The 12,939-nt window shown below is 35.2% G+C and overlaps 1 protein-coding gene across 1 annotated transcript in view; it reads left to right on the top strand.

Annotated features, from left to right (window-relative positions):
• Positions 1–12,939, top strand: part of HSD17B4 (hydroxysteroid 17-beta dehydrogenase 4) — an 81,077-nt gene that overhangs the window by 45,015 nt on the left and 23,123 nt on the right. Inside the window, exons 16-20 of the mRNA XM_046667528.1 lie at positions 306–409; positions 3,253–3,318; positions 10,674–10,743; positions 11,343–11,449; positions 12,551–12,637. Coding sequence (XP_046523484.1) covers positions 306–409; positions 3,253–3,318; positions 10,674–10,743; positions 11,343–11,449; positions 12,551–12,637 — 434 coding nt within the window. The remainder of the gene's footprint in view (positions 1–305; positions 410–3,252; positions 3,319–10,673; positions 10,744–11,342; positions 11,450–12,550; positions 12,638–12,939) is intronic.

Raw genomic sequence — 12,939 nt, 5'->3', positions numbered from 1 at the left:
ATATTTGAGATAGAGAGAATTGAAGTATGAAAGGTGGCTGGGGAGGTTTAAGAAGAGGTGAGAGAAACTGCTATTTCATAGACAAGACAGGATTTGGGAAGATCTCTTCTCTCTGCCTTCCAGAGACTGCCAGTGAATGAATAAAATGAATGCTTTGTAACCCAAAAGTTGGCATCTTTAAATTAGAAAACCTTCTAGGAATTGGATTTTGTTTTTGAAACTTTTAGAGGAATTATTCGTCGTATATTGGTTAACTAGTCATGTCTTTTGATGTAACTTTACTTTTTCTCTCATTGACTTTTCAGTTTATTCTTATTCTGGAAATGAACTTCTGTGTTATAATCAGTTCTCACTCTTCCTTGTTGGCTCTGGAGGCTTTGGTGGAAAACGGACGTCAGACAAAATGAAGGTAGGCTATGCCTTTGTAAGGAAAATATGTGTGGCTAAAGATCTTTATCTGTTTTTTGAATTTACCATATTACCATATGTGAAATTTCATAGAGGAGAGCCTCAGTAATCCACAGTTTTTTGAATCAGAATTGGTTCCTTGGATTTGAAGTGCTGTTTATGTTTGTTTTAATATATAACATATGTTATATATAAAGAAGTCTGGCTGAGATAAGTATAATATACCTGAGATAATTATGGGAATATTTTCACTTTCTTATATAAACTTTGCAGCACCCAAAAGTCTTTAGAAAAACCTAGCATATACAGGTGATCCTTGTATAAATTAAAATCTTCATTCATTAAGTGACTTAAGCATTTCTCTTGTGTAAGACAATTCTAATTACTCTTTAGCTCTCAAATTCTATCTAAAAACATATTTTTCCTAAAAATATTTTATAACTTGGATTTTACACTGATTTTACCTGACCTTTGCCTCTAATTTATTTGAGTTAAGATTATACTGTAATAAATATTTTTCTGGAGTAAATAAAGTATTACTTAAAGAAGTATTGAGAGACTACTTCTGGAATGATGGTGTGAGGAGTTCCTTCGACCCTCTCCCCAGTGAAATAATCGTAATTGGTAAAAATTATAAATATTCAAAGTCTCTGGGAATTGTCATAAGGGTATATAGCAAATGAAGAAATATTTATTCAAGAAAATCTGTATCTTGGTAAGAACAGTGAGAATCTATGGCATTTGAGCCACAATTGTCTCCTTCCTCCCTCTTCCAGTGATTCAGCATGACAGAAACTCCACTCTAGGCATGTATAGCCAAAAAGACAGGATCCCTCTGCCCCCAGCTCCCAGAATAGGGCCACACTATATTCTTAGGAGGAGCAGGTCATAGTTTTTCTTATTCTCCAACCAGCTTGTATTGCAGAAGTGCTATTCTGGGTAAAAGGGCTAGGAGTTATGGGGCTCTCTTCCTTCGCCCAGCCCCTACTTGTAGGGTGGAAACTCTGTTCTACCCATGGTAGGCTGAGAATACTGGGCCTGTTCACTCTTGCCTCAGCTTGCTCATAGGATGGGGGTTACAAGCTGGGAGAAGCAAACTGAAAAGACCAGAAGCTACTATCCCTGACCAGCACCCTATTATAAAGTGCGGATGTCACTTGGAGAGAAGTGGGCCACCATCCTTGTCCCCATCTCTGCTGCAGAGGTGCAGAAGTTTTGCCCAGGAGGCAAGTCAGGCTGTAATGATAGAGAGCTCTGAAGCTCTTTCCAAGGAAATTGACTTGTTTTGGAATGGAGTATTTGGAAGTTCAAAAGTAAGAGTGCACTCAAAAACAAGATTACTTTCGTGATAAACAATCAAGAGGAGGCTGGTAGCTCCATGAGAGCAGTAAGCTAAACTAGTCCAACTAGAAGTTTACTAGAGAGAAAGAGCCCTCATGGGATCATAACACATCTCAAAGGCTGCCATTAAAGACTACCCCTGCAAAGAGGCCTGACTTTAATTGGATCAGACTGTGGAGCAATCTATGCCCCAGGGCATTGTTAAACATTATAGAGCAATTGTCTGGCAATTAGTGGAGCCTAACAGCTGGGTATAATACCAAATGAGGCAGACAGTTTAACAGAGAGATGAGAAAGAGAGGGGCACAGAGAGCCCTGCTATAACCATGGTCATCCCAGGGTGGCTGCGTGCTTGCCCAAGGCTGCCCCTCTGAGGAGCAACATCAGAGGCTGCACACTGTGGGGGAAATAGACTTAACTAAAGTAGTCCAGCCAAGTCACCACACAAACAAGTTAACAGTAACAACCCCTGGAAGGGGAAGGGGGATCAGTATCTAGAGTTACTACAATATATTATCTAAAATGTCTGATTATCAACAAAAAATTACAAAGACCTGAAAGGAATGGGAGAGCATGATTCATAGACAGGAAAACAAAACAAAACAGGCAACAGAAACTGCCTTTGAGAGGACATAACAAACAAAGACTTCAAAGTAGCTATTGTAAATATGTTCCAAGAACTAAAGGAAATCGTGGTTAAAGAACTAAGGGAAAGTATGATGACAATGACTCATTAAATAGAGAAAATAAATAAATAGAAATAAAAAAGATCCAAATAGAAGTTCTGGAGCTGAAGGTATAATAACTAAAATGAAGAATTTACTGGAGGGGCTCAATAGTACATTTGAACTATCAGAAGAAAGAATAAAAAGGCTTGAAGGTTGATTTATCTATTTATTTATCTGTCTATGTCTGTCTGAAGAACAGAGAGAAAAAAAGAAAAAGAATGAAGAGCCTCAGAAAAATGTGGGATACCATTAAGTATACCAGCATTCATGTAATAGGATTATCAGAAAGAGAGGAGAGAAAGCAGCAGGAAAAAATAATTGAAGGAATAATGGCTTTGATGAAAAACACATCCAAGAAGCTTAACTACCTCCAAATATGATATAAATGCAGAGATCCACACCCTTAGTAAAGTGCATTTAAAGATTAAATAAATTTAGATGTGAATTGTTTTTCTAATCTTGTAGTTATTATCATCTTTTGCATTGGGAAAAGAACCTTTACCTTTTTCTCCTTTGTGGCCTGGAGAATAGATCTGATTATATAATTCCTTTCATTAAACAGAGCATTTCAGGAAAATCATAATCTTGATAAAGCCAGCAGTTATGAAATTTTAAATGTCATTATCTCCTGAGCATAAAATATTTAAAAAATACTTTTTATTCAACTTGCAGCTTTTATGATATTGAAACATAGGTCTTTCTCAAATACCAGTTTGGGTAAAGAGAATACCAATGACTTTGTTAGTATTTAACATATAACATTTTTTGATTTCAGGTAGCGGTAGCCGTACCTAACAGACCTCCTGATGCTGTACTTACAGACACCACCTCACTTAATCAGGTAAGATTGTATTTTCAAGAAGTGATAAAGCCGTTGACTGCTGACACTTTTAAATTTATAACTCAGATAGCCTATAATTTTGTGAGTCCAAAATTAGTGGCTATGTCTTTCAACATATTAAAAATAATGACATATTTCTGTGGTTGAAATTCGTTCTTTCTAAATTTTTACTTACCAGGTTTTTTCTCCATTAGGTATCAAAAGAAAATATAAAATGGCTTTTCATTAGTCAATTCAAAAAGCATCATGCTTTGTTGGCAATGGAGTGCTTGCCCTAAAGAGATTGCCTAGCTTAGTGGTGAAGAATTTCATGAAAGCCTCAGAAGGCAGGATAAAAAGAATTAAAAAGCAAATTTTAATCATCCTTTCTCTATTGGGAAAGAAAGCTGAGTACATGGCTTGGAAACAGATTATTATTTGCTAACTTTAGTAGACAGGCAAAATAAAGCATCTTAGAAGAGGTAGGTGATTTAATCTTTTATTTAGCATAAATAATTTGTTTTCTGATGAAGGAGATAAAATACCCTATCAGTTAACAAATTCTTTGAGCATGCAAAGACTTAAGAAACAAAAGGTAACCATAAAGATGAGAAAAGCAACTTTGTTTTTGAGAGATGTAAAGATATAAAGATTTTTTCTCTACTGACCATGCAGATACAGAACAGAGTAAGTAAAGCTCCAGAGTTATGCTGTGAGTGACCAGGTAACGACAGCAAATTATTCATAAAGTTTACTTAATTTTTGATGCTAATTTTGATATGCTTGATATGAGAACTTACGCAGGATTTGTTTACTGGAACATAGATATAATTTCCTGAGCCAGAAAGACTTAAGATTGGTACATATTAAGTGTATTTTTTTCTGCACTATATAATTGAGTGACGGAAAGAACAATACTTTTTTCCTCAGATTAGTTTTTTGCCTTTGAATGTTTTTCCCATCCCTGTTTCTTATCAATTTCTTAAGAATCCACCCATATTTATGTTTAATTAAAGTTTCATAATGAAATTAATTTTATTAGGGTGCTAAAGAACAGAAAAGGCTTCAGGGTTTCATGGTTCAGAAAACCCAACAATGCTCCTTTATTATTCTGGGGTTACTGAAATAATAAAATGTATCTGCTGTAGATAAGAAAAGCTGAATAGTTTCCAAGGCTTGGATTTCTACATTAAGTAGAGAGAATTTCTTTCTTTTACTCTTCTTCAGATGAATAGAACTTTTTGTTAGCTTTTAGCAGAGTTGACTGTTTTGCTGTGCAACGAAGGACAGTTTTTAAGTTAACAGATATTTTTTGTATAAATAATGGGCACTCATCCTTTGACAGAGGTTCCTGACTCTCTTGTATCATATGGCTGTTTGAGAATATGATGAAAGCTACCTACTATTTGTTCAAAAAACATTTTGTATAAAACTTTGCATAAATTTCAGGGGATTTGTGGGCTGTGTTCAGCTGGATCTGTGCTGTAGGAGATACAAATCTGGAAGAAATGTGGTCTGTTGTCAAAGAGCTGGAAGGACACTCGGATACTCAGGATGTAGATGTCTGAATAACTGGGGCACCTATTCCAAACAACGAATTATTAAGTACAAGGCTTTGAATTATAGAGTGAGTACTGGAGACTTTCAGAGAAGGGATGCTCATTAGGAAATGATACATGGGAGGGTTTGTTAGAAAAGATGGGACTTAGCTGAACTAAAATGGTGTGTAGGTTCTGTCTTACCAGAGTTGCAGGGCTTGCAGCGTTGCCAGGAAGGGGATAGGAAGTAATGATAGCAGACTGGAAGAGAGAAGAGCCTGATGAGTGTACAAGGAGTAAGAATGACAGCGTTCACGTTGGAGAGTAGAGGGAGATGATTGTGGATGGGCAAATCTTTAAGGAGAAGTGAAAATAAGGAAAAAATTATGCCATTATAGCATGAACTTTGTGCTAGGTATTGTGACTTTTTAATCAGTAAGGGAACTGGCAACCATATTTTTACCTCTGCCAATATCACTCCTGGGATATTCTGTTTATCATGTCTTTAGGAGAATTTCTTCCTCTTTAAATTGGTATGACATTACAAGTGTACTTTATAGTTTTTCATAATAAATAGGAAATTCATCCCTTATAATCAAGGAAGATCAAAGAATGAATAGGTATCAGATGTCAGGCTTTGCATTTGGGGAGAACAAAAACAAAAATCTGTGGTTTCCCCAGATACATATCTTATACTACTTATTCTAACAATTATGATTTTAGCTATCATCATTACTAAATAAAGTAAATTTTTGGCATATTGGTTTATACTATCTATTAAAATAGAATACTTTATTAAATTGCCATGTGTATTATAAGTACTGCCTGTTTTTTGTCTTTTTTGTGGGTGTGTGAGGAAGATGGGCCCTGAGCTAACGTCTGTGCCAGTCTTCCTCTATTTTGTATGTGGGACGCTGCCACAGCATGATGAGTGTGATGAGTGGTGTGTAGATCCGCTCCCAGCATCCGAACCTGCAAACTCCAGGCTGCCAAAGCAGAGTGCATGAACTTAACCACTAGGGCACCAGGCTGGCCCCTGGCTGTTTTGTTGTGAAACAATGATTTATTATTTTTGGAGACACTGTGGGTTGACTGAATGGTCCTTCTGCTACAAATGGTGTTGGCTATCACTCATGTAGCTGTTCTGAGAGGGTGACTGGACAGGACTGGAAGGCTAAGATGGCTTCTTTCACAAGTCGAGGACCTTAGTGCTGGCTGTTGGCTGGGGTGTCTCTAATCTTGTCCACATGGCCTCTTCCTTCATGTGGTGTCTCATCTTCCAGGGCCTTTCTGTATGGCCCTCAAGGGGACTTCTATTTAGATTTCTGTAGTTCTTTTCTGTGTAGCTTCTTCCTCTTTAGTACATACATGTTCCAGCTGCACAGTCTCGCAGAACTTTGATCTTCACCTCTTTCACTCATTGAGACTGTTTTGCTCTGTTTGGGTTTTCCTTCTTGCATGGCAGTCTGGAAAGTGCTGTCAGGCAGAAAGCTGTGGCAGTTGTAGAGTTCATCTTGTTTGTTTCTCTTCTGTCAAGAATCACAATCCCATACTACCTACTGTCTAGTGCCTAAGAACAGTATCTCCTTCCCCACTCAAAAAAAAATTTTTTTTTTTTAGTTGTTTTCAGTGGAAGAGTAAGTCCACCCCAGGTACTCCATCATGGCCAGAAGTGGATGTCCTACACCTTTGTATATGCCCTTAGTACCTCATTTTCTGATTTATTACTATCTGGTTTTTCAGTTTTTTATTGCTGTCCTTTGTTTTCTACTTGCTTCTTGTATATCAATTAAAGAGCCTATGTTATTTTCTTGTTTCTCTCTCCCTTACTGTTCCAATTTTTTGGGATGCATTAATTTTACTTTTTCAGGACATTTAATGTTTATGTATTATTCTTACACTCTCTTCCACATCTTTGTTTTAGTCTTAGATTTGCAATTGAATCTATCAGTTCTTTTGCCAAAGGTGCCCCCTCATCTCCTGGTTGGTTGAAATTCCTCCTGTAGTAGGTTCCCCAAGAAGGGCTCGTGTCTATGGTATTCCTTTGGTTCATATGTATTTAGGACTTTTTCTATGCCCTAGACTTGAAAGACAGCTTGGCTGGATATGAAATCTTGAGTTTCTTAAAAATGGTGTTCCGTTGTTACCATGCTTTGTATGTTGCTTTTGAGGAGTCTGATACCAGTCTAATTATCTTCCTCTGAGTTACTTGATCTTTATTCTTGAGGCTCTTAGGATTTTTTTCTTTATCTTTAAAGTCTGATAGTTTTACTAGGATATGTCTCAGTGTTGCTCATTCCAGCTTGGTTTTCCCATGTAACTCATGGGCCTTTTTAAAATGTATATTCAGATCTTCTTTTGTTTTCAAAAAGTTTTCTAGGATTATAATTTTAAGTATTAGTTCTCATTCGTTGTTTTGTTTTTCTTTCAAGTACTCCAGTCATATACACTAGGTCTTTTTCTGTCTGCCTTTCAACTACTTTCTCTCTGTTCTTCTTTCTTGATCTCATTTCCATTCTCTTGGTTCTTTTCCTCCCTTTTTTCTATGCCCCTTATTAAATTTTTGTGGGGATATGTTCTCTTTTGGGCATCTTATAATTTAGTCTTTATTTCTGATATGATTTTGATTTTTTCCTTCCAGTTCTTTGCTGGGTTTAATCATATCTTACTTCAGTTCTTCATGTTTGTTGTCCATTTATATTCTAGTTTTTGAATTTCAGATTCAGGATGTTTGTTTCATATCCTCAAATGCTTGAATATTGTGTTATAGTTTTCTTCTGATTGGTAGTTGTTTTGTTTGGGGGAAATTTGGTTTATTATAATGTTTTGTTCCTTATTTTCTCTTTTGGTTTTATAGTACAGATGACCATTACATACCTATATGCATTTTATGGGTAATGTCGGTAGTTTGGGATGGTTTACAAGATTCCCTCTTCAAGGAATTCAGGATTTCCCTATTGTCAGTGTAGCAAAGTGCGTTTTCTTTAATGGATGGCTTTTTGGAGTAGGGCACTGTAGGCAGGTGTTTTATTAAAACAAATTATTCTTAGTTCTCTTTGTCTTGCAGGATCATAAATTTCCCCTCTTGCGTTTTTTTTCCTTCACTATTGGGTCTTCAAAGGGGATGTCTTTGTTTTATCCTCTTCTCCCTTAGAAGTATTGCGTTTCTGGGACTGCCTTTTAAGGCCTGTACATTTGTGCTTCTTTTCTCTGTAGTCGGTGTTCTAATCTTCCAGGATTTTTCTCCTTAAGTTGGACTTTCTCTCTCTAGAAGCGTTTTCTTTCTTTTGCTCTTCTCTTTTTCATGCTCTGCTTCTGCACTCTCCTCCCCACCCGCCCTCCTGCCTCTCTCTCTACGGTAGCTTTGAGAGGGTGCTTGGAAGATATCTCTGTTAGAAATTGGTGTTTATTTTTCTAATTGCAGGAATTTGAGTTTGCGGTGTTCTCTGTCTTCTAGTTACACTGTAGGCCTGGGATCTGTCTAATTGTGTTTGTTCTTGTTGATCTGTGTGCTTGTTTGAAGGATGTGAAGATTTGGGAAGCACTGATTCCTGAGCCTTTTTATTTGACATTTAGTTTAACTTAATGGCACGATTTTTAAAAATAAAATTAAGAACTAATTTACTTGTATGTAGAGCCTCCCACTCACATGTAATACACCAGTAAGACAATATATAGCTATTTTTCTTAGTTGGCTGTGTTTGGGTTTGTATGAAGTTTAGTGATTTTTATATCTAGGCAGAAATGAAACAAAACAAGAAACTTTTAGCTTTCCTTCTGAAATATGGAAGTCCTTTAAAATATTCAGAAAATGTCTTGACAGCCTTCCTTTTTATTTGGAGAACAATTATTTTGCATTATGATTGAATTTAGTTAAATATCCAATCAATTGACTTTAGTCATTTCTCATGATGGATCTTTCTTTTCGTCTTTGCTAACTATGCTGTCTGTAGGAAGCAGTGCTTTCATTGAAATAATATGAAATTTTTCATATTCCTTTAGTATGATTTCTTTAGAAGAGTTGTTTCTTTTCATTTATAAAAATGATATCGGAGAGATAGGAATACTGGTACTAATCCTAAAAACTTGGTTGCCTTATACTGTTGCTAAAATCTTTTAAAACAACAATAATGGCATAGATTTGTTGAGGTATAAATATTTATCAAGGATAATGCTTTGTAAGAGGTTTATTAACATCTCAGTTTTTTAAATGAAAAAATTGAGGCTTAGGGTGATAAAGAAACTTGCCCGTTAATGGCAGAACTGGATTTGAACAGGTCTGTCGGGTGCCAAAGCCCATGATTTATCATGCATTTGACAACTTTCCCTTCAGGCCCTGAAATGTATCTTTTCTTTCATTTGTATGAAACATGAGGATGTATATTTGCCTGATGTTTTATTGGTTTGTAAAGTACTTTTTGAAATTATCATTTAATCCTCCAACGTCTTCTACAGAATCTTGCAAGTCACCACTATTTGATAGTTGTTGATTTGATTTAGTTATTTTTAGATGATGTATTCAGGGAAAAAATATTGAGTCATTGAAAAAAATGAATAATTTATAGAACTATCATATGGGGTAATGGGGAAGGGAAAAAGCTTATTAAATTTGTACAAAGCATATTAAAAAGGAAATGACATTTTCCTATGAATTATAGACAGTGTTATTTTCTATAAATAAAATTCGTTAAAAAGAATAATCAATAATTAAAAATAACAAAAAAACAGTAATTAAGAAAGTCAGATATGCTGACATGGCTAGTCCTTACACAACATTTTAATAGTCATGGAAAGAAGCTTAACGTACCAACTGGTGAGAAAGGGAAGAAGTCTCGAGGCAGATCCATAGGGCTCTCAAGTTAATTTACAGATATTTTAAATGCTTACTCTTAGCTGTTTTGTGAATTTCTCCCCTTCGGAACTGGAAAGTGTACTCTCTAGTTTGAACAAAGGAAAATTTAAATGCTGGAAAGTGTGGTGACTTTTTTTTTCTATTATCTATATCTTTCTGCCTCATTTAAGTAAAGAAGTGATCTGAAAATCTAGAATAAGCAGAAATTTAATCTTAATGGCAAGCTATCGGTCTGTTTTCTTGCGGGATGAGCTGATGCTGAGGATTTAGTGTACCTGGAGAATGAAAGTTTGTGAGAAGTCTTTGATGTTTATATGTCTAGTATTGTGTGGCTTCAATTTAAGACACCCTGTTAAGAAAGTTGGCATAAATTTTACTTGGACAGAAGAAGCTGTAAACATTTACCTTATCTTCATTGTGTTTTTTTTTAAAGATTTTATTTTTTTCCTTTTTCTCCACAAAGTCCCCTGGTACATAGTTGTGTATTTTTAGTTGTGGGTCTTTCTAGTTGTGGCATGCAGGACACTGCTCCAGCATGGCTTGATGAGCGGTGCCGTGTCCGTGCCCAGGGTCTGAACCCGAGAAACCCTAGGCCGCTGAAGCAGAGTGCACAAACCCAACCACTTGGCCGTGGGGCTGGCCCCTTCATTGTGTTTTGATGAGAGTAGATTGATGGATTCCTTTTTGTGAATTTCTCTTTAGGTAGTGGTGACCAGGGTTATACTCACATGTAGTTCTTGGCTCCCCTTCCTGTTATTTGACAGTCCTCCTCTGCTTCTCAACTGATTCCAGTGGCAGGTGTTACAAAAAGCATTTGGTTTACAGTTAATATTTTTTTGTTAGAAATAGTTATTTTTAATCAAAGCTTCAATTAGGTACATTATGATGCATTTATTATATAATTACAAGTCATATTTCCTGTTTTTCTTTTAATGTATTCTAAGAAAACACTGAGTGGAGTTACTTTTATAATTCTTTCTCCACAGGCTGCTTTGTACCGCCTCAGTGGAGACTGGAATCCCTTACACATTGATCCTAACTTCTCTAGCTTAGCAGGTGAGTTGCTAATATTATGTATCAATGAAAAATACTAGCTCAGTCATCTAAATAATGCTTAAAGACATTACTACTTATGACTCGTAGTTTGAGTAACATTTTAAAAATAGTCCTCTCCTAATACATTTATACAAAGGATATGGAAAAGTAGGAAGTAGTGTTCATAAAATGGTGCATGAAATTCAGATTATGGTGGAAGGAAGCTCCTGCTAGTGCAGGGTCTAGGATAGGACGATGGGGTTGGATGTCTGAGTTATCATTAGAGGAGAGAGCAAGGAACTGAAAGGTTAGGGAAGATCATCTACGTACACGGATATTGAAATGACCACAGATGCTTGCATAGTTGCAACCAAAGCTAAACAAAACAATTCTTTGTGTTCCCAGATCGCTAACATTCTTTTTTTTCTTTCTTTGTTTATTTCATAATTTTCTCCCAGGAAGTATTATTAATAAAATATTTTCCATGTTTCTTAAAATAGATTGTATAATTCTTGCTAATGCAGTTTAAAGATTTATTTTTGAAATCTTGAATTAACTATTCTTGGTTTTTAATCATGACGTGTGCCCATATCTGACTAAATTCTTTCTCTTTCTTTTAGGTTTTGACAAGCCAATATTACATGGATTGTGTACATTTGGATTTTCTGCCAGGCATGTTTTACAGCAGTTTGCAGATCATGATGTGTCAAGATTCAAGGCAATTAAGGTATATGTATATTACTGCATAATTTGAACGTCACCTCCTTTTTTTGTATTTTAAAGAAGAAAAGTTTTAGTGACTTCATTTAAAATAAGTACTGTACTGAAGCAATATATATTTTTATTATTTCATTGACTCGGCAATCAGCATATTTTCTTTTGTAGTTATAAACACCTCTATTACCCATACATCGTGAAGGATATCATGCACAGTTATAATGCTAACAGGTTGATTGGATTGCTTTATATATTATTAGCACCATACATATATCAGCATGTGCTTTAACAAAAACTCAAGATTTATCTTTAAAAAAATTTTTTTTTACTGTTTTGTAATTTGCCTTACTTTAATTGAAATTAAGTGGCTGCATTTGAACTCTAATAAATATATACCTATATCAATATGATGTACATACTGATTTTAGCTTTTGTATTTTAAGATGGTTTCATCCATTATAAATTACAAAGAAAACTATCTCTGCGCACAGTATCTTTGCATAAGTCAAGAGAGATACACTAAAAAAAAGTTTGAGAGTGTCAGATCACTCCAAATGGTTTTATGAGTTTGTGCTCCACACAGTAATGAAAATGCATTCTGTGATTCCTTGCCTATGATAACACTGATTATTCTCATGTTTTTCATTTTATTATAACTATCTTTTACAATAATATGTACACAGAACAAATAAAATAGTATAGAAAATTATGAAATAAAAAGTGGAATTATTTTGTCCTATATACCCACCCCAGATCTTAATCCCTAGAATTAAATAGTGCCAGCTTTAAGTGCTGCTTTTAAGTTGTTCTGATGGTTACCTGTAGAATTCGACTTAATATGATTGTGCTTCAGTTTCTTGACTTGTCAAGCTTAAGCCTTATTTATTGACTCAATACTTTGAAAGACAAAGAATTAGCTCATGCCAACTATATCCTTTCTCTACTAATTTTATTATATTATTATTTTTGCTCCTTTATGAATTTATATATATTTAAACCTCTATTTTCTTCCTTTTATACTCTCCAGTCTCCCTCTGAATTTTTTTCTGCGCAAGTAGAAAAGTTTTATTTTAAAACCTTTTTAACTCCCATACTCATTTTTTTTTTAAAGGCTCGTTTTGCAAAACCAGTATATCCAGGACAAACTCTACAAACTGAGATGTGGAAGGAAGGAAATAGAATCCATTTCCAAACCAAGGTATGAATAATAAAGTAGTTCGAGGTACTTTGTTTTGTTACCCTCTTCACCAGACCCTCTAATTATGTTTCATCTTAGCATTCTTTTGGTTAATACTGTGGACATGAGACAAAACCTAGAAAATTTTTTTTTAAGTCAGTGGTAACTTTTAATTGAAAATAAAATGTCTACATACCTTGTTTTTTATTTTCTCTTTTATTCTCTACTAAGTTGGTGCTTGTCTACATGGCAGTGGCACAGCTATTCTGAAAACCCAACCAACCATATCTTTTTGGCTCAACCAGTCAGTCAAGTTGTCAAAA

Source organism: Equus quagga, chromosome 7 (genome assembly GCF_021613505.1).
Source record: "Equus quagga isolate Etosha38 chromosome 7, UCLA_HA_Equagga_1.0, whole genome shotgun sequence".
In the NCBI taxonomy this organism is placed as follows: Eukaryota; Metazoa; Chordata; class Mammalia; order Perissodactyla; family Equidae; genus Equus; species Equus quagga.
This window is presented reverse-complemented; position numbering and strand designations above follow the sequence as displayed.